Source organism: Archocentrus centrarchus, chromosome 1 (assembly GCF_007364275.1).
Source record: "Archocentrus centrarchus isolate MPI-CPG fArcCen1 chromosome 1, fArcCen1, whole genome shotgun sequence".
Taxonomy (NCBI): domain Eukaryota; kingdom Metazoa; phylum Chordata; class Actinopteri; order Cichliformes; family Cichlidae; genus Archocentrus; species Archocentrus centrarchus.
Genome location: NC_044346.1, coordinates 10,491,898 through 10,518,638, shown reverse-complemented (window position 1 = coordinate 10,518,638; position 26,741 = coordinate 10,491,898). Strand labels below are relative to the sequence as shown.

At 39.8% G+C, this 26,741-nt stretch overlaps 1 protein-coding gene across 1 annotated transcript in view; it reads right to left on the bottom strand.

Annotated features, from left to right (window-relative positions):
- grin2ab (glutamate receptor, ionotropic, N-methyl D-aspartate 2A, b) overlaps window positions 1-26,741 on the bottom strand; it is a 127,722-nt gene that overhangs the window by 100,245 nt on the left and 736 nt on the right. Inside the window, exon 2 of the mRNA XM_030736089.1 lies at window positions 26,286-26,492. Coding sequence (XP_030591949.1) covers window positions 26,286-26,492 — 207 coding nt within the window. The remainder of the gene's footprint in view (window positions 1-26,285; window positions 26,493-26,741) is intronic.

The following is a 26,741-nucleotide window of genomic DNA, read 5'->3' as shown; positions in this document are numbered from 1 at the left end:
AGCTGATTTACAGCAGTGAAGGAGACTGTGAGGAGCTTTTTCATTTGCGATTATTAAGCACGCTTCCTAAATCGAACAAGCTTGCCTCCAAGCAGAAAATGAGTCTTGTCTAAAAAAAATGTTGTTGTTTTCATGGCTGAACTTAAATCTAGATTTGTAAAAATGATGTATCTGTCAAAACTGCAGCTAACACACCCAGTGCCTGAGCAGGAGCTTGCATTAACGGGCCCTCAAGCTGCTTCAGTGACAGAGAATCAGAGGATGTCTGTGTGCACGCTGTAATACAATCCAGAGTGATTTTCCTCGGATATAAGCACATTTTTTGGTTCAACAATGTTAGCCCTAACTCCTATTAAATGAAGCTCATGTGGGTGTAATTGCTTAAATCTATCAGTCCACAATTTCATCCTTTCATTCATCGCCAATGAAGCAGACCTACATAGTGCCTCTAGATGACAACACAAATTAGGCTCTTGGTTATACGGCTGTTTCCCCAAAATACCTTAAAGTGGTATTCCACTCGATATCTCTCTTTAAACCTTTATAGGCTTCTTGTAGCAGATTAGCGGCTTAGCCAGTCACTGAGGGAATTTAATTGACAAAAGTCATTTGCACAAACATGCAAACACTTTTAGGTGGAGATTCTCTTCAAGTAGCCATCATACAAATCTGAATTTGTGTGGAAGCGCTGTTTCCTCTGAAACTTGATCAAATTGTTCTTGCTGTTTTTCAAACTAATGATCTGCTGTGATATGTCTAAAACTGACTGGCACTTATGTAGCACTCTTCTAGCCTTACTAACCACTAAAATCAATCTATTTACGCACATGCAACTCCTTTATACATCACACTTACACACTGATGGATCCATCAGGGCTATTTGGAATTCAGCATCCTCCAGGGACTGGAAGAGCCACACTCCCACACCCCCCACCCCGGCCTTCCGATTAATGGGTGACCTGTTCAACCTCCTGAGGCACAGCCATCCTAAATTAATAACTGTTCAGTGCAGTGTTGGAGCTCAACATTAAATTATACAGTTAGATTTCTATCATGGCCAAATCAGTGGTCAGCAACAATGGAACTGCAGTGGCAAGCTCAGAGAGAGAAGAAGAAAAATCAGTACAATAGCAAATCAGTAAAACAGGTCTGTTTAGTACTCCTCTTCATCATCCTGTGGTAATAATATTGTTCTTTGACTCGACAGTATTGTTATAGAAGCACCTGAGAAATGCGTTGCCCTTTTCCTGACAAAGCATGTAGAAGCGATTACATTAAAGTGCACATAAACAAGAACACAAGCGCAGGACTTTTTGCATTATATGATGCCAGTAGGCTGCTCTCCACAATCTCAGGCTTCAGTGACTTAAAACATATTAGCATTTCTTTTGATATGCACAGCCACTGTGGTACCACAGGACAACAACTTCCAAACTAAAATATCTCACCACCCCCTTTCTAGTCTGGAGTGGTAAAAAAGCATTTTTCTAAAAATCATTAAATATATATTTTTTCAGTTCGGTATGTTAATCCCTGTAATACCCGGTTCTAAAATCTGAGTGTCAGGGCCAGATTTATGTGCATATTTGAACTGGCAATCTGCATGAAATTAGCGTCTGATTTACTAAAGCAGCAGCTAATTATCAGTAACTGGGACTGTCTTTTAGGTGCTTTCTGCATGTAAACGAGATCTCCAAAGATGCACTTTAGCAGTGAAATAGGGATGCGGTGGAGGTAATCAATCAAGAAAGAAATCAAGTCTAGAAAAACAAAGAAAAATGTGCTGATATGGAAATAAAGGTCCTCATTAAAAGGAAATTTTCAACTTTCCGAACCATTTACCAAGGTCTTTATTTAATGTTAACTTGGAAAATTATTGGAGCATGTGGAGTAGGAGTCACTGAGAACATAAAATGTTTGGAAAATAAAAGCCACAGCAGCTTAGATCAAGATCAGCATTACAATCACCACAGTGGGTTTGCACAAATTAGCTGCAGTGTCAGCTCAAGTTCAGCTTAAACGATCTCAGCTTTCCATCTCGAGTCTCTCCACAACCTTCCTTTAACAGTTCATTTCAAATCTGAGAATCATCCCCACTAACGCTGACCTCTGAATATTGGGCGAGCCTTAATAAATGTACCAGAATGTGCAGTCGACCACAAAACGTGCACTCTCCCTCTGATGTCTGTGCAGCCCTTTAAATGCTAAGTGCATCTGCATTAAGAAGAGAGGCATACTTCACTGAATGCACACAAGCTGCATCTCAAACTGTGCTTCCAGGCACCTGTTCGGTAAATAACACACACGCCAAGTAAACTTACACTGATGTCGGTTTTCATACTTGCTTATAACTTGACAAGACTGGCAGAGTTAGCAGCGTTGTCTGAAGAAACTGGCAGCCAGTGCATAATGCATACATATATGAGAAAGCTAAGGAATGAGGAACCTGTGTCTCTTTAGAAGAGAGCAGTTCAGTGTTTGGAAAGATTCATAGTGTACAGAAGTTAAAAGAAGAGTTAGCCACCCACCTTTATTGTTTCTAAGTTTTATTTGGCTGCAATAGTACTGTGAGAAGCTAAACATGCTTGTCACATTACCGGCCAGTCTGTGCTAAACTGTGTCTCAGTTGGAAGAACTTGCAGATGGTGGCGTGACGTCTTCAGGGGCATATTTCAGGAAAATGTTTTAAAAGGTGTGGAATCCTTGAGAAAAAAAAAAAAACAAAAAAAACCTTCTACTGTAGCTTGCCTCTGTGTATTTTAAATTGTAGCTTTCCAAAGTAAGTTTGCATCAGCAAATGTCTTGACTCATTTACAGTCTTGTATTTTAACTGCACCAGTGCACTGTCACCCTAATATAAATTATATTAGGGTGACAGTGCACTGGTGCACTGTCACCCTAATACAAGTTATTGAGTTTGGACACAGTGTGAGTGTAGCCTGTGATGTTTACACAGACCTCGGCAAGGCAGAGACACTAATGTGTGACTGATGGGAGCAGAACTGCACAGAGTCACCCGACATCTCGGGCATGCTGCCTGCTGCAAACATGTCGGATGGGGTCTGCAGTTGGTCCAATACAGGTAAACAAGTAGCAAACACTACCATTAGAGATCAGTGTCAGATGTAAAGAATTCTTGGATTTTGTTTACATTTGGTGGACGGTTCTTCTTTTTCCACTGCTGCAGAGGCAGTAAATAAACCAATGCATGTGTCTGTTTCTGATTCGTTATGGACTCCTAAGAGACAATGCGAGACAGACAGCTGAATTTAGCACCGCAAGACTGCAGTATTTGCACAGAATCTGCCTGTTTGCAGGTTCAGGTATCGTGAGAAACCCTGAATGAGAGAGGAAGTGCTTTTGGAGTGAAATTTTAGCAGGCAAGTCACAATATTGAAAGTAGGCACTTACACACACATAAATACACATGCTCTCACACGCGCCACACTACATTTAATAGGTATGAAAAATGAGACTGACAGCTTAACATTCATCCAGCTGTCAATTAGCATTTAAATCAATTTTAACTGATAAAAGCGATATTAAAAAAGTCACGAGAAATACTGCACTTGCAGCTGACATTCACGGTACTGAGTGCCTAATGGGGGGTGCTGGAATTATCTGCATCAGATATGTTAATTGTGATAATACACATCATGTGATTTTTGCAAAAGTATTTTATACTCTGCAGCTGTTCCTTTCCTTTATACTGTATAAACTTGCCTCAACAGGTTCACCCCATTGTTGGTACTGAACCTATTAAATCTCTGCATTTGTTACAGACACAAAGAAGCAGACAAGTAAGAACCTGCAGCCAGCAGCTAGTTGTTTTAGCATAGCATAAAGACTGGAAACAAAGGCAAACAGATGGCCATCATAAAGAGAAAATCTGGAGATATTAGTGGATGAGTTAAATGGTCCAAGAATCTGTCAGGCAATAGGAGCAGATCTATCTTATGAAGATGAGGATCAGACAGGAGGAGAATCAGTAGTTTGCCTTTTAATTACTTGGGCTGCATCCTCGACAATAACCTAGTAATGAGGTGCAGCTTAGCCTCCTTCCAGACCTTTTGAATCTCTGCCCACCTCGCAGATTTGTTCAGTGATTTAGAAAAGGATGGTTTTGTGCAGAATGAAGGCTGATTCTGCCAGTTGGAGGCACAGCACTGAGGTCAAGCAGCTTGAAAAAGAGATGATGTATTTCACCGTGTTTATCCTCAAAGAGCAAGCAAGATAAATAACAGGTGGATGAGATCAATGTGGCTCCGAGCACTCAAAGTCAGCATACAGAAAAGCCAATTCTTAAATCAGCATATTGGTTTGTCAACTGGAAATCACACTGGTAGGATGATTTGCCTTAAAAAATGTAATCAATTATTAAGTTGAAAAACTAATTATATGATAAACAACTCTGAATGGTCCACACATCAACGTGCTGCATCTTTATTAGAAATAAAAGGCAAGAATCAGTCGAACGTTGCACAGATTTTTGGATCCCGTGTGTTTTCAGGAAGGCTGTTAATCAATGCTCTGTGCTCTTACAAAGGCCTTAAAACACAAACTTCAAGTAGAACAAAACAAACTAGTCAGCATCACTGAATGCTCGGAGGCATGTTGGCAGCTCTCAGCTTCTCGGGCTTTCAGTGGGGGGACCGAGCCTGTCATTTTCAATTAAAAACAGTCCTTATAGTACTTCTAAGTGCGCCCAGCCAATTTTACAATTACTTCAAGAACATATGAGAAGACAAGATAGTGCCTCCTAATAAATTTGAATGCAATGTTAATGTGGCGCGGCTGGTATTGTTTTCACTTTGTGAGTCTGCTTGCATGTGTGTATATTCATTGCAATATGCTTCTTAAGACACAAGCCAGCAGAAACTAAGTGCAGCTTTGAGGACACTGGCAGGTGAATAATGTCTGTCTGTTTATATGTGCGCAGACATCGCCAACACAATGGAGTGCAAACTTCACGGGTGTGTAGTTGGAATCAAAATAAAGGCCAAGTTCTAAGATGAAGATGTGATTTTGTTTCAGGTGTCTGATATTTCGTCCTCCTGGAAACTCCTGCATGTATTCATTGTTTGTTCATATCATTCACTATTTAATGGTTTGGTTCAGATTGTTTGATTTATTTCGCTGTCAGCCAGAAAAATGCACTGCATGTACAAAAGAGCTGAGTCACACCTCTTAATCTTTGAATTCAGGTGTTTTCTGTCCACAAGTGTATAAAATCAAGCACCTAGCTGTGCAGTCATCCTTTACAAACATTAGTGAAATAACAGGCCGTTCCAAAGAACTCACTGAATTTGAGCGTGTTACTATAATAGCCACCATTGCAACAAGTCAGTTTGTGAAATTTTTTCCCTCCTAGATATTCCACGATCAACTGTAAGTGGTGTTATTGCAAGGTGGAAGCATTTAGGAACCTCAGTAACTCAGCCACAAAGTGTCGGAGCAGTTTACAGTTTACAGAGCGGGGACATCGAGTGATGCGCTGCATAGTGCGTAAAAGTTCACGCATGGGTTTCCACGGCTGAGCAGCTCCTGTACGTGTAATGTGTAGGTGGCCCAGTTCTTTTGGCCATATAATGTAACTGTGTCCATCTTTAAGAAGGTTTGTTAGCTTTGTAAGCCTGTAAAAATTATACTAAATAAATAATTAAAGTAGCACGCAAGGATATTAATAGTTAAGGGAAACTCGTTTTTTTTGTTTGTTTGTTTGTTTTTGAATTAATTAACTTCATAGAAATTATGAGTCAGACATTAAATTCATGGGTACTGGTGTAACTCACCAGGTCGAGCAGGTGACCCATATGCTGTAAGGCTGCTGCAGAGGTTTGGGTTTGAATTTGCCCCGAGGCCTTTTACTGCATGTCTTCCCTCTGCTCTCTCCCCCTGCTTTACTGTCTCCTCTCCACTGTCCTCACACAATGAAGGCTAAAAAGCCTCCCAACAGATCAAATCCACATTTAGGATGACCTGTGACTTTAATCCAAGTATCTGCCTCTCACCACATAATGTGGCTCAGGGTCATACATTATTATCTATTACGAAACTCCTCGTTGATCTTATGACTGAGGATAGCCGCTGATGGCTCTGGCTCTGTGTTTGAGTTCACTGACATGCATTGTAGAATCCAGTCTGACTCCTTTCTGATGGTTCTGCTTGACGTATAAGAACAGAAGCATCTAAAGCAGGGGTGCCAATCTCATTTTACATCATGGACCACATATAGCCCAATTTCATTTTAGTGGGCTGGACCTGTAAAGCAATTGCCTAATAACCTGTTGAAAAATTGTAAAAGTCCAAACTGTTACCACTACCTTCAGTGTAATGAAGTTTAACTACACATTAAATATGTCTCAGTTTTTTCCAGATTATAAAGAAATGCTGCTGTAGGAAATCAAAGAAACACATTTTTGTTCTCGCGTTCTCACATGACAGCCAATGGGTTACATCTTTGTCAGTACGAATACTGTAAAAACTTATAAAAATATAGTTAAAAGTCCAAATTTTATTCTCTTAATTTGAAACATGCACATTGAGTGGGCCGGATTGGCCCCTTCGGTGGACCGGTTTGAACCTGCAGTCTAAGATAAAAAAAAAAATGACACAATTGTACTATTCCTGAGAAATTCTCATGATTTATAATCTTCTAATATTTTATAAATCTGTGAGAATATTGTCAGGAAAACAAATAAAACCAAAAAAAACCCATAAATAACACAAAATCATTAAAAAAATGGTTTCAGTTTTGCACAGGTGCAGTGCATCACCTTTGAATAATCTTAATACTTTTTCACTTTCAAATTACACATTTAAATATTATTCTTATGACCTTCAAGTGCCATGGTTCATTTTTCCAGCACGGCGCGTCTCATTATCCACCCACCCAGATGCTAAATTGCAAAACACAAATGTTTGTTGTCTCGATTTGATGACAGAATACGGTGGAAAGGGCTTGTTTCAAATATCACAGTTTTATTTGTTTAACACTGATGCAAGTTCCAAGTGCCTTCCTGCTTGTCCTCGATAAAAACGGCTGCCTGCTCCCTGTTCCCCTAGACACAGTCTTTTAACAGCCCGACAGCCTGATTCCACATCAAAATTTCAGGAATGCTGAGAAATGTGTGTACATCTGTTAGCGGGGCAGACTTTAAGACAACTCTATCTTTTTCGCCTTGATATGTGTGGACACATATATGTGGATATTTCATTGGTGATAAATATGAAAAAGCAAGCACAATGCCAAACACCAGAAAGGACATGCTCCCTAATCCATAAGGGGGCCGCGTTTGTTCTTTTTGTTACTGCGTTTGCTATATGCTGTGTGTCTGAGTTTGACTTTGAGGGCATTTGTGTTTCTGTGCAGCAGCGTGTCAAGAAAGAGACAGAAAGAACGACGCAACCCCTGCGGAGGAGACTAAAAGGCAAAAGGTGAGACAAGAAGAGGGAAGAAAGGAGGAGAAAATAAAGTTATTATGAAACTGTGCCAAGGTGGAGAGGTGTAGTGTTTTCAGGCAGGCACGATGTCAGAGATGGAGAGAGGACTCATTGTAACAAACTTAATGTATGAAGCCTCAGCTGTGATTGTTTTTAGTTCAAAAACTCATTAGTTAATATATCAGAATTGTTGTGTCTGTAGAAGCTGTTAGTTAAAGTTGATTAAATGAAATGATCATTGACCCCAAACTGTAAGAACTGCAGGGTTACAAGAACATTGCACAGCATGCTGAGCTGTGACTGGCTCACTCTTATGAATATACAATGAGATTTTTTTCCTAGCTTTCAATTATTGAAAAGGACCTGAAACATTAAAATGACACAGGACAGTTGTAGACAATCATTGCCTTGTTAGACAATCTGATGTAATGATGGAATAAATTCACGCTTTAATTTTTAACCAAAAAGCGAACGTGCTCTCGTTTTCATGCATGACAAGTGCGCCAATTTCTTACGCGATCTATTATTGATGAAAGCAAAGACATTTATTAATCTACCAAATGTCTTAATGTCTAAAGAATACTATTCTGAACAAAGTTGAGAAAATAACTGATTTCAGCAGATCAGATTCAGGCATGTAGAGAGTTAAATAGTGAATATCTGCAGAGGAAGGTACTCCAGCAAGGCGAGAGCTGAGACACAGATGTGTAATGAGTACTCTTTCTATGTTTTTTTGCAAGAAAGATTAACCAAAACCTACCAATCCAAATGTACTTACAGTTAGCATACAGGCAGTGCAGTGGTAAAGGTAGAAGTCCCAACCTTCTGCTATGAAGGTTGGGACTTCTACTGCGGCCCCTTCAGAGATACTCATCATGGTCTAAATGTGCTGCAGATTTTATACGTTCCAGACCAAAATCACTGCTTTTTAAAATTCATGATGGTAATTTTATTAAATTGGACCTAGTCCTGTTCTTAATTTCTCAATCTTAACTATGCTGCTTAATAAACATATTAGATGACCGCCCAGTGTAAGGTTTATGCTACAGCTGCCCTAAATTAACTATATTGATAATTAACGAATTATTTTTCATGTTTCTGTAATGGTTAATCCACCAGTATACATAAGCCCTTTTATCAAAATGATATTTTTTAATGCTAAAATATAATTATTGTTGTTATCCATGAATTTTCAAATCTACTATATTACAAAAAAGCTGGAAAAAATAGTAAAGGACGTTATTTTTTTGATCAAGATGCCAGATCACAGTTAGCATTTCAATGTCATGTTCGATTCATTTCTGACATCTCAGAGAAGTCCAGTGTCCCGGCTCAGTATTTTTTTAACCATTTAATACTCTGATCACTGTTTATTTAAATTATAATATTCATATGTATTTTGATATAGTTACATTTCTGGTAAGATAGCTTAAACTTTTTTTTAATTAAAATTGATCTAGTGTTAAATATTTCACTCCAATATTACCATAAAGAAGGCATTCCTGTTCATTTTAATTATTGCCTGCAATAAAAGGACACAACCAAAGATATTAAAGGGATTTACATCACAGTATAAACACACATGGCAACCGTATGACTGTACACAAATGAATATTGTCTCTGGGGACATATCATCCACTCCTACCTGATGGAGCAAACAAGAATTAAATGATAGACACAACGCAATGGGCACTGTCATAAATTATAAAACAGGGGAGAGAATTCAATAAATTGTAAAACTGATTTACTGAGAAGTGGTGGTGAGCACTGTTTGTGTTAAAAATGCCTCTAAATGAACCCTTTGGTGTGATATGTGTTTTAAAATCATCACCACCATAAAGGCTGTCAGGCAATAGGAGCATGACGCAACAGACAAAGACTGGCCACTGCCACTGGTAAATGTCATCTTATGTGCTTAAACTGTAGGCTGACAGCAGCCAACAAGGATGATACTGAGCTTCATCAGATATATCGGTACATCCCTCCTGTGAACACTGAAAGTTTCTCAGTTTTTGGTCAGACTGGCTGTGACTCTGCACGTCTGCATCATGGCTTCACATGTAGAAGAACTGCCAGGAAAATGAAAAATACTGTGAGAAAGATGTGAAGAGATCAAGGGAAGATTGGCTAGCAACTAAAAAAGAAAAATCAGCAGAAACAGTTGCAGCAAGAAAAAGTTGCAGCAGTTATTAGGAGGTACATATGTTTTTGGACCAAAATACAATTTTTGCAGTTTTGCCTCTTGTACACCACCACAGTGGATTTGAAATGAAACAATCAGGATGTGACTGAAATGCAGTGCTTTTGCAGTGTGCTACGGGTCATTATCCATTTGCACTGTGAAGCGCTGTTTGATCAGTTTTGCAGCATTTGGCTGATTCTGAGCAGGGAGTACAGTCCTGTGCACGTCACAGTTCATCCTGCTACTTCTTTCAGCAACAACATCATCAGTAAACAATAGTGACCCAGTTCCACTGGCAGCCATGCATGCCCATGCTGTAATACTGCCTCCACCATGCTTGACAGATGATGTAGTATGGATGTTTGTTTCCTTCTCTCTGATTTTCTCTTCCCATCATTCTGGTACAAGTTGATCTTAGTTTCATCTGTCCAAGGACTTTTTTTTACCCTGGAACCGTACAAGCTCTTGTAGATGATTTAGCATCATGATTGTTTATTTTAAAATACACTGTAGTGGTGTACAGTATAGAGGCAAAATTACAAAAATTGTGTCACTGTTAAAAACATATGGACCTAACTGTACAGAATGAGCCACAGCACAGGCCGTCCTCTCAAAAATGACACCATAAACAGTGTAATACTTGTACAATCAAGCTCTACAAACAGATGGGCAAGGGCTTCAGATTTCGTTATCACTGGTGGCAGCTCAGACAGTGCGAAGGACACTGCATCATGTCAACATCTATGGATGCATCCAAGAAAAAACACACACACACACACACACACACACACACACACACACACACACACACACACACACACACACACACACACACACACACACACAAATCAACTCTAAATTGCTCTTTGGCACAAAACTCCAAGATTACATTTTTCTAACGTACATGACGAGAAGCATGATGAATGCATTCTGCAGGAAAGGAATATTCCAGAATTACAGTGATCAAAAGCATGCTGCCAAAACAGGAGGTTTCTTAAGACCAAAAAAATGAAAACTATGATCTGACCAAGGGTGAGTCTGACTTAAAGGAAACGGTAGAGGAACAGAAGCCTTACAGCAATGAGCATGTTAAAAAAAAAATTATATGTATAAGGATTAGGTCCATCATGAAAAATCAAAGAGGGCATACGAAGTACTGGAAAAAAAAATTAATCTTTGTTATGAAAGTTATACTTTGGTGACAGTTTTTGAATATAGCCAGTCTGAGCCTTTACATAAGAGCAAATAAGCTACTATAACCCTAGAAGTAATATAATTACTGTAAAGAGACACAATTCTGAGTTATTTGACAATATTGCAGTGATGTACACACTTCCAGTGTATACACAGAGAAGACCTAGTGTGTGTGTGTTTCAATGTGATAGCCAGTAGAAGACAGAAACGTTACAGATTCAGCATCTGAAATATTGCAATGTGAAATAATGCATTTGATGGCACCCTCCAACATGAGATTAATCCTTGATCATACGTCTCTGAGCACCGGAGCCCGGTCAGCATATGGTTTTTGATGTGTTGCTCATTGCCGTTAAAAACTACACTTGGCAGGTAGAGACAGAGGCTTCAAATATTCCCACATCACCAGATGCACTGTCTGGCTGAGACAGGACCTGTCGCCAGCGCAGAAGGGAGCATTATACCTGGCGTAATATATTTTGGATGATCTGTGGTTGTACTGGGAATATTTTTGGCCCCTGCATCTTGCTGCCTGGCAGAGTTCTCAACAACATCATGTTGGAGGGGGGGTTGAAAACTGACTAGACATGACACACTAAATCATGGAGTGATCAAGGTCCTATTCATGGGGAAAGCTGGTAAAAAATTACAACATTGCCAAGATTTCCAGGCACGTAGCAGCATCATTTTTATTTGACGATGCCTTAAAAACTTCATTTACCAAGTTGCTTCACTGACCATTTGTTATTAATACAGCAAATCATCAGGAGGATAGAATCAGCTGGGCAGTATCATACTCCCAAACATTTGATTACCATGTTTTATTTTATGGGGATTTATTAGCATGCAAAGGTGTTTCGGATTAGGAAGCCAATTGCTCATAATGCAAATAAATGTTTTTGCTCGCACACAGTATTTATCATATCAGTGTGCCTATCTCCAAGGTAAGAAGCATATTTATGAAAACCTGCTGCACCAGGGTGCGAGTATTAAATTATGAAATCAAAGCCTGGCTTTTATTAAAATGCACTTACAGATTTCCTGTTTGTTTTACAATTATATAATTAAAGCAATAATTATTTTTGTGCAGGACTTTCACAGCTGCACTGCCCTCCACACGGGTTGAATAACACAAAGGAATCAACACCAGAATCAATAAAAAAAACAGAGTCAGTGCTCCAGGAAGTCTCCTAGGTGCCATGTTTGTACAAATTGGAAACAAGAGAGGCCTCTCACTGAGGCGAAAAACACAAAGCTACAGCCGACTACACGAGAATACATAAAAGCATGGATGACTTAAAGCAAATCAATAATGGATAAAAGAGCCTAATTTTGAAAACACTTCTTTTCTTGACAGAAACAAGTACAAACAGGTCTTCCTTCCTCAAGATGGGAATTTGGTTACTGTAATAATTTTCTCGTGAAAATGCAAATATCCGTGCATATCCCTTTGTGTCCGTCAGTAGGTTGAGAATTTACTTGCATTTATGCTATCAAAAGATTTGTGCTCAATTTGGACTGTGCAGTATCGTCTTTCTCATCTGTGGAGTGATATTCGCCCCTTCCAGACATGAGATACGTAATCTTGCTGTTCTGATCACACTGATAATGTGAGAGTTTTCGGCCATACAGACGTAGGTCATGTTTCTGCTCCTCGCGTCCCTTTTAATGCTCTTCACAGCTACATCACGTAAGGAGGAGGAGACACAATGTGAAATGCTAAAGATGGCCCTTCTCCTGCCCTTCCTCTCGAAGAGCCAATCGACAGCTCAGATAGGAAACCTACCGGCCACTCATACTGCACCGATGCATGGCAGGTGCATTTCTCAACTCATTATCATAGCAAAGATGTCTGTAAGTGTACTTGCTTAATTTGTCTTGGCTTACTGAATCCATAACACGTCTGGTGTTGAGACTTGCCTCTGGAAGGACTTTAGACAGTCCCATGAGAGTGACAGAGAAAGACAATCATGCTGGGTTTATCGTGTTTTGCTATGTGAGCAAAAGACAAGCATTGTCAGCACCTAATGAAGTTTAACCACGTTCGCCCCTCACACAGAGGCTCCAACAGATAGATCTCACTTCTGGATTGGGAACTGCAAAAATGCATCATAGAGGATTTTTTTTCAGTCATAGTGCAAATTACAAACAAGTTGTTTAGATACCAGAGACATGAGTAGTTGAAATTTTGCACGTCCCTATCAATTATTGCAATAGCATGCAGTGCTATGTGATATTTAAGAGTTAAAGTGGTCAAACCCAGTAAGTTCTCATGCTTATTCAAATATGACGCTGATATGTTCAGATTTCATTAGATTAATGGAAAGGAGTGTATGTCTGAAAGCCCACAATGTGATTGCTAGATATGTTCCCCAGTCTGATTTTTTTTTTTTTTAATTAAGATGAGTGGGGGGGGGGGGGGGGGGGGGGGGGGGGGGTTGTTGTTTTTGGAGGTGGTGGCAAAACATGTGTCATCCACACTGTGTCTGGCCTTCAGATTTCTATTCAGATTCTTTTACTGGTGAGTCTCCTCCTTCTGTCTCCAAAAACAACCATGTAAAAAGAAAGTCTTGTCAGGTAGCCACAAAGTACTGGCCCAAAAACTTGAAAGGTCTCCTCTTTTGGTTGTGTCAAAGAAAAGTAGCGGATGACACCTTTTTCAGCAACACTGTCTGTGACTGTCACTTCCCTTGATATTGAATGTAACATGTTAGGTACAGGTGTGTCAGCTTCCTGATTTACATGATCACAGAACTGAGACAACTTCACTTAACAAGGAACTTAGTAACACCTGCTAAATGCTGTCTTTTATGTGAGGTCCAGGCCAGTTTTCATCCAAGCCCCCAAGAGTAGTGACAGGCTGCAGGGCAGTTTAAGGTACAGTGGCCAGACTTGGTGTTGGAGTCAGTAAGTCACTTAGCTTGGCTGGAGAAGTCTGCTCTGAGGGTTTTTTGTTTTTTTTTCACCTACAGCCAGTAAGAAACCTTTATGGAAAAAACTGGATATCCAGTTGTTCTGCCTTCACAATACAAAATCAAACCAAGTTCCAATATTTTAGACCCAAGCACTGATTTAGGTAGTGCCTCTGTGCAGCAGAGACTAAAACATCCACCTGTTAGGAATGAGTCTAAGGAAAGTTTTGGTACTTTAAAAAATAATGGAAAGATTTAAAATCATTTTAAGTATTGTGACTGCAGCAGTTGGCAGTATTTTTGTGTTGAAATCATTATGACAATGTGATAACTGAACTATAAATGTTTTTTTTTTTTTTATTGAGTAATTAAACAGGTTTTCCCTGCACTGAGGTTTTGTTTTTGGAGTTTTTTGCAATTTTTAATTACAGGAAAAACCAACTGAGTCGTTTTTTTTAAACAGGGTCCTCAGACACAAAACACAGAAATGAAAAATCATTTAACCAAAATAACTAAATAAATACATGTTAATGATAATGATAATTAATTAAACAGTCCAGTAACACAAAATAATTAACACAGTAAAATACACATGAAGGCTCTTCACCATACAAACCTAATACATTGGGCACTTGTGATTTCAAGCAGATTTAAAGCGAATAACAACGGAAGTCTTGAAGTCATAAAAAAGCAATCAGTGTGATTATTCCAAAATCCTAGTCACACAGTTGAAATGATGATTGAAATGGAACCAGAGGCTGTTTAAGTATAAATATAGACTGTATTTAAAAGATGGATGTAGCCACCATGACATCATCAAGTGTTTCTGTATCGACTGATTTGGGGAGTTTTGATGCCTTGAGTGGCTTCGAATATTGTTCATCATTATCTTGGTGTTTTGGAGACATATCTGGCTACACCAACAGAGTGCTGAACTATCACTTCATGCTGACTAACTTAGTTGTCAAGGTCCATCCACAGACACCTGCCAATCATTAGTGCAAAAATTAAATGCTGGAATTGCTGAAATGATTGGAGCACTGACATCTCACTGCAAGTCACATTTCTGACAGAAAATTACATTAAAGAATCCTCTAAAAGGTGCCATAAATGCATTCAAAAAGTCCAGTTGACTCGTGATTTAAAGGTAGAAAAAATGAAAAGGGCTGTGGATCAAGATCAGAGCCTGACTACCGTAATATTATCTATATTATATATCAGATATATCACCATTTATCACAGCAGACACATAAAAATTAAACAAAACAGAACAAAAAAATAAATAAATAAAGAAGAGACGGGAGAAACACCCTTCAATCAAGATATGTGTTGATATTGAATAGTTTGTCCACCAGAGGGCACTCTGTTTCTGTTCCCTGCTGGCAATACCTGACTGGAACAGAACCAGCTGATCAGAGCAGAGTGGGCAAAGCATAAACCAGTAATCCATGGCTTGTGATAATAAAACAAAATTATTTTTAAACTGCATTATCATTTTTAAATCACCATAAACTGTTATCGGTCTTAAAAAGTCTACCAAAGATATTTCAAGCCTCATCTCTTAGTGTGGAAAAGCTCTAAACTAATCCACATAAATGTCATTTGCTTTCCAACAATTTCCATGTGTCTTATCCATGTGTCTTATCCCAGTCTATCACCACAATGTCAACAAATGAAATATCAACATTTATATTTTTCACTCTTCCTCATACTTACTGGAGGAAGATGTTGGATTTTAATATTCCAAACAAAAAACAGAATAGAGTGGTCACTGAAATGATCAAGAAGTAACTCTGAATTAATCTGGGTGATGAACAAAGTGGAAAGTCTAGCAGAGATTATGATGTTTCAGTGACTTCAATAAGACTAAAAATAAGTTACAATTATACTGCCAAATAAATTTGTATCATTTGAAGAGGAAGAATCACACTAATTTACATTTAAGTTCCCTGAAATAAACAATTCAAATAGCGGATGGTGAGCCAATTATAGACAAAATACATATAGTACTGCATGTGGGGTTCTAGAGAGATTCCCGGGAGCCAAATGTTTGTTTTAAATTAAACTTATCATAAAAAAGGCATTCACGTGATGAACATCTGTCTAGAGGTGGCATACACTATATTCCCAAAAGTATTCACTCATCTAAATAATTTCATTCAGGTGTTCCAATCACTTCCACAGCCACAGGTGTATAAACCAAGCACCTAGGCATGCAGACTGCTTCTACAAACATTAGTGAAAGAATGGGTCGCTCTCAGAGCTCAGTGAATTCCTGCTTGGTACTGTGATAGGATGCCACCTGTGCAACAAGTCCAGTTGTGAACTTTCCTCACTACTAAATATTCCACAGTCAGCGGTTAGTGGTATTATAACAAAGTGGAAGTGATTGGGAACAACAGCAACTCAGCCATGAAGTGGTAGGCCATGTAAAATCACAGAGTGGGGTCAGCGGATTTTGAGGCTCATTATGTGCAAAGGTCGGCAACTTTCTGCAGAGTCAATCGCTACAGACCTCCAAACTTCATGTGGTCCTCAGATTAGCTAAAGAACAGTGTACAGAGAGCTTCATGGAATGTGTTTCCATGGTTGAGCAGCTGCATCCAAGCCTTTCACACCGCCACTGGACTCTAGAGCATTGGAGACGTATTCTCAGGACTGATGAATCACACGTCTCCATCTGTCAATCTGATGGATGAGTCTGGGTTTGGTGATTGCCAGGAGAACGGTACTTGTCTGACTGCGTTGTGCCAAGTGTAGTTTGGTGGAGGGGGGATTATGGTGTGGGGTTGTTTTTCAGGAGTTGGGCTCGGCCCCTTAGTTCCAGTGAAAGAACTCTTAATGCTTCAGCAGACCAAAACATTTTGGAAAATTTCATGCTCCAAACTTTGTGGAAACATTTTGGGGATGACCCCTTCCTGTTCCAACATGACTGCACACCAGTGCACAAAGCAAGTCCATAAAGACATGGATGAGTGAGTTTGTTGTGGAAGAACTTGACTGGCCTGCACAGAGTCCTGACCTCGACCTGATAGAACACCTTTGGGATGAATTAGAGTGGAGACTGTGAGCCAGGCCTTCTCATCCAACATCAGTGTCTGACCTCACAAATGTGCTTCTGGAAGAATGATCAGAAATTACCATAAACACTCCTAAACCTTGTGGAAAGCCTTCCCAGAAGAGTTGAAGCTGTTATAGCTGTATAGTGTGGGCCAACGACATATCAAACCCTATGGATTAAGAATAAGAGCTCAAGTTCATATGCGTGTGAAGGCAGACGAGTGAATACTTTTGACAATTTAGTGTATGTCAGCCTCCAGCCCCCCACTCTGAAGTGCATAATCTAAAAATAGTACAAAGACAAGAAGAGCATACTTGAGTACAGATTGTTCACATTTTTTCAGCAGTCCTAGAAAGTCAATAATCCAGATCAGCAGGCTGACTCATTGAGTTGAGGCTTGAGTTACAGTTTGAAAACTCCAAATCTAAAAAAGGTATGGTGTAGTGATGACATAGAAAAGATGCAGGAAACAGTCACTGGAACTCTACACTATAACAAAAAAGAACATAGGGAAAAGCTCAGCAATACCTGAAGATTAAGAAAAAGCAGGCTCAATAATGGACTGTTCATGTCAGCCTATCAAACCATTAAACAAAATTTATCTTAATGTGTCCCAAAAACAAAAGAGAAAAAAAATAGAAATTCTTCACTATTGGACACTGCCTGTCACTGTGAGAGGACAGGATAACGTTTCAGCCACTCATCTACGTGACAGCTTCGGATAATGAAGATAATTTATAGTCAGTAGGTTTATATTTCATCATGAAGACTCTAGTGAGAATGCACAAAGAGAAGATTGTTTCTTCAAGTTAATGGAACAGTTAGGGATCACTGTCATTCATCACTCTCAGCGTGGATGGATAAAGCAGTGAGTACTTCAAGCTTAGGGCCTGAAGTTTTCTCTCGACAGGGTCAAATTCTCTGTTTTTCTTGAATAGCCTGAGCCGCAACAGAGGCATCTTCATCTTGTCCTGAAGTGAAGAAATTGTACCAGTGTCGGTGATGGGCCAAAGTCCTTTTAACAACTAGGGGAGAAATTCTTGTTAAATTACTTCAGTTTGCACCGTTGGTCTGTTTCCATCATCAGATTTTAATTTTCTCCTGGGCTCAGGAACTGACTTTATGGTGTCAGCTGAGCTTCACTTGCTCGTGAAGATGATCAGTCATGAATCCTTATTTGTGTTAACGCTCTGCTGTATTTCAGACAGATGTACACCCATTGTAATCACCAGTACTTAAATGTTATTATAGCTTGCTTGAGGGACATCTTTTTCCCTTGTTAAAATGAGTAAGCATTATAGATTTGATTTGCTTTAAAGGATCCAAAATTGTTTGAAGAGAAACAAACTGCCGGTCCACAGCTCTAATAAACATATCTGAGAAAGTTTCTCAGTGGTGACAGTGGCTGCTGTGATTTTTGTGTGTCAGCCAGCACGAAAGGAAAATTACAAGCACGACCACGATAAGAAGTTAGAATAAAGGAGCAATTCAAATCCTTCTCAAATGTCTTTAATAACAAATTATCAAACAACTGCTGAACAAGCTGTCTTTGACTTCCAGCGGTCAGCTCTCTTCCACAGACGCAGTATCTGACACGAGGCTGCAGCTGAATGAACCGGCTATGAGCTGCAGAGGTTTGATTGACCACAAGCAGGTGGTGCTCAGAAGTGCCACACTGGCTTCTTCTGATCGGCACACACAGAACGAGGGTTTCGTTTCGGCTAAAGTCACCCCGCTGAAATGTCTGGTACACAAAGTTTAGCACGTGCTCAGAAACAAAAACAAAGTATTTTGGGGGTTGTAATTCTTTTTTTTGTGTGTATGCATGAAACAGTCTTAAACAAAAACTCCTCAGTTTTTAAGTTTAATTACATTTACTGTAAATATGAGGGAGAAATAATACAAGGAAGAAAATAAAGCCATGTTACTTTATGCTAAAGCTGATTGATAAAATTCCTTATGGACTTAACATCATTGGCACAGTTAGTGCTGTGCACACAGCGCCAGCCTTTCCTTTTTGTAGCTGTAGCTGCTGGATTTTCAAGAGAGTTCTTCTTTTTTTTTTTTTTCTTTTACATTGCCTTTTGCCAATAGAACCATGGTGCTGCAGTAAAAAATGAGTGTGCAGCACCATTGTTTAAAGAAAGCTCTACTGTGCATGTGTTATCTCTTCTGGTATCATAATGTCTGAATCATTGTAAAAATGTCTTAATCATCTCAGTCACACACTGAGCTAATTGTGCCATAACATATGTAAGACATGAAACTGTGAGAGCAGGAACTACATTTCATGGAATTAGTGCAACTTCAGCCACTCGTCGATCTGTTAGAGACAAAAAAAAAAGTGATGAAATCACACTGATACCTTTATGTGAATGATCTGGTCCTCGTAGCCATGAAAAACTGAATCAAATTGGATTTAAAAAGCTAAAGAATGTCTTAACTAGGACAGTGTTATATCAGCCTGAACCAAAATCGGGTGTCTGTAAAAGCATAAAATTGGAATATGGGTTTTGGGTGTTAAGTTGGTCAAAATGACAGAGCCAGGCCGGCCGCACTTAGGCACCTCCTAAGCCTCTTTCTGAGCCTGGAAAAACCTTCACAGTGACAAAGTGTAAGAGGCATCATTTAAGGTAACAACCCAGCCTCCTAGGAAGCTGGATTCTTCTCAGAGCCACATGTTGTGCTTAATACTAATCAAGCTAATTCAAAAGCACAGTGTTCAAATAGACACATTGGGGGGTTACAATCCAAAATTAAACTTCCACCATCTTGAAAGCCTTAAGCTTTCAATTGAAAGATTAATACTGACATCAAAGGAGTGCAATCTGTCTGTATCCGGGTTTTTTTTTTTTTCTGCCAAAAACGACTACGATCAGTACTGAGGTTTAACTATTTCAAAGGAAGGCTGATTTAAAGCGACCCTAATCAATACTTTTACTGATTAACAGCTATGGATATAATAATATTATGGGTGTTGCTGCTAAGTGGCATATCCATTGAGAATTATCCCCTAGCTCTGCAGCTTCCCTCAGCAATGTGCAGTGTTTAAGACGCATTTTTAATTTTGTTTTATCCATCCATGTTTTGGGAAGTTCTCGCCACTCTCATCGACCCGATTTCCAGCAACAACAGGCAGTTGTTTTTTTTTTTTGTTTTGTTTTTTTCACTGAGAATCATCAGAAAAATCCTGTGAGTGCGCTCAGCCTCGCAGTAGTGACTCTAACTGGTGCCGTATACAGTGTATTTCACTAGGGAGTTACTGTAATTGAAAACAGTCATTAAAAAGAGAGCATTCTTACTTCATTAAGTAGCTGGCGGCACCTCTCAACATGAACACTTATGTTGATCCATGCCTGCTGGATTTCTTAATAAGCAATTGTTTGCTAACGTGTTCACCATAAGATTGCAGGGTGATAATTTATTAATGCTGTTTTTACAGCTTTTTATGCTATGGGCAAGTGGCCCAAAGAAAATAATAATAATGATAATGCAGCTTTAAGAATAAGTTTTAGTTATCAGTACAGACAACTCGGTCTGCTTCAGGTCCTTGACGCCTGTGTATTACACATAGACTGTATACAAAAGACGGACATATCAGCCATTGGATAGCAAAGTCCTGTTTAGAAAACTTAAATATTTTGGGTGAAGTCATGACAGACAAACTGAGGGCACCGCATGCTCATTGGGTTGCTGCTTATCAGTTAAAGCAGACACTGCTTTACCATAGACGGTAAAGCAGTGTCTGCTTTACCCTACACAGGACCGTAATTTACTAAATGAATATTATATTATATAGGACAAGATTTTAATCTAGAGAACGAGACCATAAACTCATCAGGGAAAGAGTTTACTGTGGTCATAGATCAAATGAGAAATAAGGTCATTCTATATAATTGGGCTTCTTTTTTCGCCTCCTGCTGGCCATTGTAGAGAATGCAGACCTAGATGTTACAGTGCCTTGTGAAAGCATTGGGCCCCCTTGAACTTTTCAACCTTTTGCCACATTTCAGGCTTCAAACATAAAGATATAAAATTTTAATTTTTTGTGAAGAATCAACAACAAGTGGGACACAATTGTGAAGTGGAATGAAATTTATTGGATGTGTCAAACGTTTTTAACAAATAAAAAACTGAAAAGTGGGGCGTGCAATATTATTCGGCCCCTTTACTTTCAGTGCAGCAAACTCACTCCAGAAGTTCAGTGAGGATCTCTGAATGATCCAATGTTGTCCAAAATGACTGATGATGATAAATAGAATCCACCTGTGTGTAATCAAGTCTCCGTATAAATGCACCTGCTCTGTGATAGTCTCAGGGTTCTGTTCAAAGCGCAGAGAGCATCATGAAGACCAAGGAACACACCAGGCAGGTCTGAGATACTGTTGTGGAGAAGTTCAAAGCCGAATTTGGATACAAAAAGATTTCCCAAGCTTTAAACATCTCAAGGAGCACTGTGCAAGCAATCATATTGAAATGGACCACTGCAAATCTACCAAGACCCGGCTGTCCCTCTAAACTTTCATCTCAAACAAGGAGAAGACTGATCAGAGATGCAGCCAAGAGGCCCATGATCACTCTGGATGAACTGCAGAGATCTACAGCTGAGGTGGGAGAGTCTGTCCATAGGACAACAATCAGTCGTACACTGCACAAATCTGGCCTTTATAGAAGAGTGGCAAGAAGAAAGCCATTTCTCAAAGATATCCATAAAAAGTCTCATTTAAAGTTTGCCACAAACCACCTGGGAGACACACCAAACATGTGGAAGAAGGTGCTCTGGTCAGATGAAACCAAAATCGAACTGTTTGGCCACAATGCAAAACGATATGTTTGGCATAAAAGCAAAACAGCTCATCACCCTGAACACACCGTCCCCACTGTCAAACATGGTGGTGGCAGCATCATGGTTTGGGCCTGCTTTTCGTCGGCAGGGACAGGGAAGATGGTCAAAATTGATGGGAAGATGGATGGGGCCAAATACAGGACCATTCTGGAAGGAAACCTGTTGGAGTCTGCAAGAGACCTGAGACTGGGACGGAGATTTATCTTCCAACAAGACAATGATCCAAAACATAAAGCCAAATCTACAATGGAATGGTTCACAAATAAACGTATCCAGGTGTTGGAATGGCCAAGTCAAAGTCCAGACCTGAATCCAATTGAGAATCTGTGGAAAGAGCTGAAGACTGCTGTTCACAAACGCTCTCCATCCAACCTCACTGAGCTCGAGCTGTTTTGCAAGGAAGAATGGGCAAGAATTTCAGTCTCTCAATGTGCAAAACTGATAGAGACATACCCCAAGCGACTTCCAGCTGTAATTGCAGCAAAAGGTGGCGCTACAAAGTATTAACGCAAGGGGGCCGAATAATATTGCACGCCCCACTTTTCAGTTTTTTATTTGTTAAAAAAGTTTGACACAGCCAATAAATTTCATTCCACTTCACGACTGTGTCCCACTTGTTGTTGATTCTTCACAAAAAATTAAAATTTTATATCTTTATGTTTGAAGCCTGAAATGTGGCAAAAGGTTGAAAAGTTCAAGGGGGCTGAATACTTTTGCAAGGCACTGTATATCCACCTTTTATAGAGTCTTTGGCAGTGCACTGCTTGGAGACGGTGCTCAATAACTACAAGCAAGATTCACCTCAGACCGATAAAGGGCCTGGCAGAGCAGAACTATTAAGACATTTTTTTTTTTACCCCTTAAAAGATATTTCTGCTAACTGTTCCCCCAGAATTGGATTGCCTTCACTTTCTACTAGGAGAATATGGCTGTTATGTTTTGCGCCGTGATAAACCACTGAGACTTATTGACATTTTTGCAGCCCTGTCAATACAGATCAATAAAAGTTATAAATTACTGAATATACTCCCCCCCCCCCATCTCACCATGAGCTCAGTATAAAATATTAATGATAACAGATTGCTTTGGAACTGAAAACATTGGTATGAACAAAATGAAAATGGCATAAACAACTGTTTCTGTTTAGTTATAATGTACACTGAAAAGGTATTACTGAAAAAGTAATACAGACTAGCAGACTACATGAATTCAAAGACATGCATAGAAAAAAAAATAAAGGAATTGAAAGGCCATTTCATGGACTATCCAGCTGGTCCCTCCATCTGCAACAGAGACATTTGGGATGAAACAGTTTTGACAGGTTTGTTGATTAAAATAGAATCATGAAATGCTAATTCACGCTCAAGATGTATAGATGGCAATTTCTTGGTTACAGCTCTATTACGCTTGTCGTGCCTCTAAATCCACCCCGAAAGCGCCTCTCAAGTAGAATGAAGATTATCCCGATTTCCGGCATCAGAACTATCTGCCTTTGAGTCATGAAAAACACAGATACAAGTTTTGAGATTGATTAAAGGTGGGCTTTTATTCCCAAATCCAAATCCTAGCCTGAGCAATGAGAATATCATTTATCAGGTTTGAAAACCCCAATTTTCAGATTTATTCCAATCCGATTACTTAAATCCTATCCATAAAGTTTTGAAAGACTGCGCTGGAACTGGATAAGACTTATCTGAAATCTGAAGCAGATGGAAACACTTTAAAACCATTAAAAATTCACCAGCGATGACGTGCACCAGCTATAACCATTAGGCGCAGGCCCACCGGCGGGTCAAACTGCTACCAGGCTCAGTTAGAAACTAAACTATAAGGCTACAGCTTCAATTCACAATAATGGTAATGGTAAGATTTATGTTCAAGGATTTACTTAATCACCACTGGCAACTTTTGTGGCTCCACAGTGCAAATGCAAAGACATTTACACACCAGAAATGCCTGTTAAGGTAAACAGTGGTCCTCCAAAATGGCATCTACAGTCAAAATGATCTGTTCAAAAACCTGTATTAGTCAAACCCTACTTCATGTCGCCCATGGCTCACTAACTCTTTAAATGAGACTGCCAGCTGTGTTTTGATTAAATGATTAAACAGTGCACGTTTATAAGAGGCTTTGGGGTTATTAACTGAGTCTGAGACTGAAATATCACACATCAATGTACAGAAGAGCAGCAGGGGTCAAAATACTCATTATCATATGTCACTCAGTCCTTTTTATTGGTAATAGCAGGGAAAAGGAAAATGAAAACACTCATTTTCACCCTCTCAGCCCTCGTGTGAGAGGCATCTGACCTGCCATTGTATGGACAAGAATGCCATTTAAAAAGCAGCAGTGAGGGTGAGGCAGACTTTTACGTTATTCTAGCGGCAAACAAGTAAGCAAATTGTAACCAAATTTCAACTGCGGATGTTTTCTGAGATGAGATTATCCGAAGTACCAAAGTGCAGGCCCAGTAGCAGGTTTAATTGACTTTGAAGAAAGCACTCACTCAGCAGATGACAGCTAAAGGCCATGCCAGAGGCTTGGTGGCTGCACGTGGTTTGGTTGTTAATGTTGTGGACAGAATCCCAACATCGAAAACCTTAAACCCACAGTTTGTCAACTTCAGTGGATAGGGAGCTCCAACCAAAAACACTGTGCCGATAAGAGGATTATTTGCTGTAGCTCCTATCACAGGATATGTCAATACCTTCTTCTGGACAAATACAGCTACAATGCAGGGCAGGAAGGTAAATAATTCCACCCACACGTTCTTTGGCTTTTCTTTCCCTTTTTCTTTCTTTCTTTATAATTATTCTTCATGAGCTCAGGGCTTCAATCTTGTGCGAGCACTCCTACCTAAAATCCACTAAACAGCTGAAAAAAAAGACAACAATATGAGTAAAAAAAAAAAAAAAAGCAATATCCGTATGGTTCAGTAATTACATATTATAATCAAAGAGTCAATTTTAACATGAAGCTTTTCTAGTGATAAGACTACGTCACAGTAAATGCACAATAATAATTGCATAGTTTTGGATCACTTCAGTATATCTCACAGTTCAACAGAGGTAAAAACTCTCTATGTATCTTTGATGAAAAGAAAGGCTTCTGCATGATCGCTCTCTGAACCTTTCCCCCACTTGCAGGCATATGTAGATTTTGGGCTAATTTCAGGCTCTGGCTCTAAAAATGTCTCGCACAATATTAAAAACTAAAACACTGAGTCCAGGTTGACACAGAGCAGTATGAATGCAAACCTCCAGCAGCAGCCCCCCCCCCGGCCTGACGCAAGAAACCTCTCTGAATCCCCTTGTAAATTTAGTAAATTTGTGTTTTAGCACAGCCACGAGAGAGAAAGAAACCTTTCAGTCTAAATGCTGCTGTGAAAGTCGCTAATTCTACTTAGGTGCCACCAAAATAATACCCAAGAGGACCATCTTGTTAAAGGCACAGCGACATGTTGACACTGGCACATTAAACGTGAGAAATTAAAATTGATTTAACCGCGGACGACCAGAACAGCACAGCTTCACTTCTGACGAGAAGCTTAGACGCAATAAGTTCTGATGTACTCTACCTGCTTTTCCAACAATAGAGCCGGTTCAGTGCACAGCTCAGTCAGATGCATCTCGACACATCACTTCAACACTATGTCATGCCGGAGACCAAATGGGACTCAGAATATGGTATGCATCACATCACAAAGATTCCCATTTTTTTTTTTTTTTTTAAAGGTCTTTCCTGTTTAGCTTTGTCTCCGTAGCTGGTTAATATCAGACTGTGAGTGATGAAAATACAAGGCCCAACTGAGCAGGAAATTCTCTCTGGAGTGATAACAACAAGGCAGAAAGTGAATAGAAAAGTAGGCCTGTTATAAAATAGTGTTGAGCTTTTAAAAAGGTGCTGTGACATCACACCCAGAATTCATTGCTGCCTTGCACGAGATATTTATATTAATGAAGGTAGCAACAGCGCTCGACATTCTCTGCTCCCCACTCTATTGCGTTTATGCCCTACAGAGTTGATCTCCTTTTGTGTCATCCCACTATTCAGGAAAATAGGCTACTGCTGAGCACAACATCAGTCTCTCTCCTCAGTTCTCTACAACACCACAATGAGTCTGGCACAGCATGAATGATAATTTGCTCTAAATGATTATGATAAATGTGCATTCATTCATACATAATATTAAGTAGTCAAAATTGAGGGCATCCGTTTGCCAACAGGAATGATCATGATGAAGATTTATGGGCAATAGGGCTGTACATTCTGTCATATCAGAGTCCTGTTGTCTTATACCCCCCCCCCCCCCAAAAAAAAGTAACATCTGTATGTGTTTATGTGTATGTGCATGAGCGTGTGCGTGTGAAGGCCTCAATGTCCCTGAGAAAAGAAGACACTTTGTGTGTCAGACTTGGCACTACAAGAAGGAGGAAAACGGAAGAAAATGTGTTTCTACAACGTGACTGCATTCAAAGCCTGAAAACTGTAATTTGAGATATGAATTCATTACATGGCTTCTCATCAGCAGCCGTGGATAATGTGATGCAACAGCGCCGCTTAGCGTCGGAGGCGCTCCGTCTGAGCGCCTCCGACGGCGCGTCGCTCTCCTCCTTGAACGCAGTTATTACCCGCCGCGGTCCTTACCTTCGGTGTCACAAAGCGCGGCTGCTGCAGGTTTGTGGTCGCATAGATTTTGCGCCTTCTTCTGCGGAGTCCGTGCGATGCATGTTGACTTCTACTGCCGTGGTGCGAGGGCCCGTGCAGGCAGCCACCATGACCTGTCCGTTTACTGGCATTTTGGTTCCTTCTCACGGCGTCAGTGAAACCAGAGGAAAAGTGTTCAAACTTGATCTGAAAAAACACATAAAACAAAAAAACAAAAAACGAGAAGATACCAAATTTTAATACTGCGCCGCAGCTCCCGGCTCTCCGGACTTGATGATTTTGTCTCTTTTCTATAAATAGGCGCGAGGGTGCAGGCAGGTGCTTATGTGAGCTATAAACATTATTACCCAATGTCGTTTTATTTCTCGTGCCTCATTAGCATTTTAACAGTTTTGAATAGCATCAAATAGCAGCTCGCTGCAAGTCCCCGCGTGT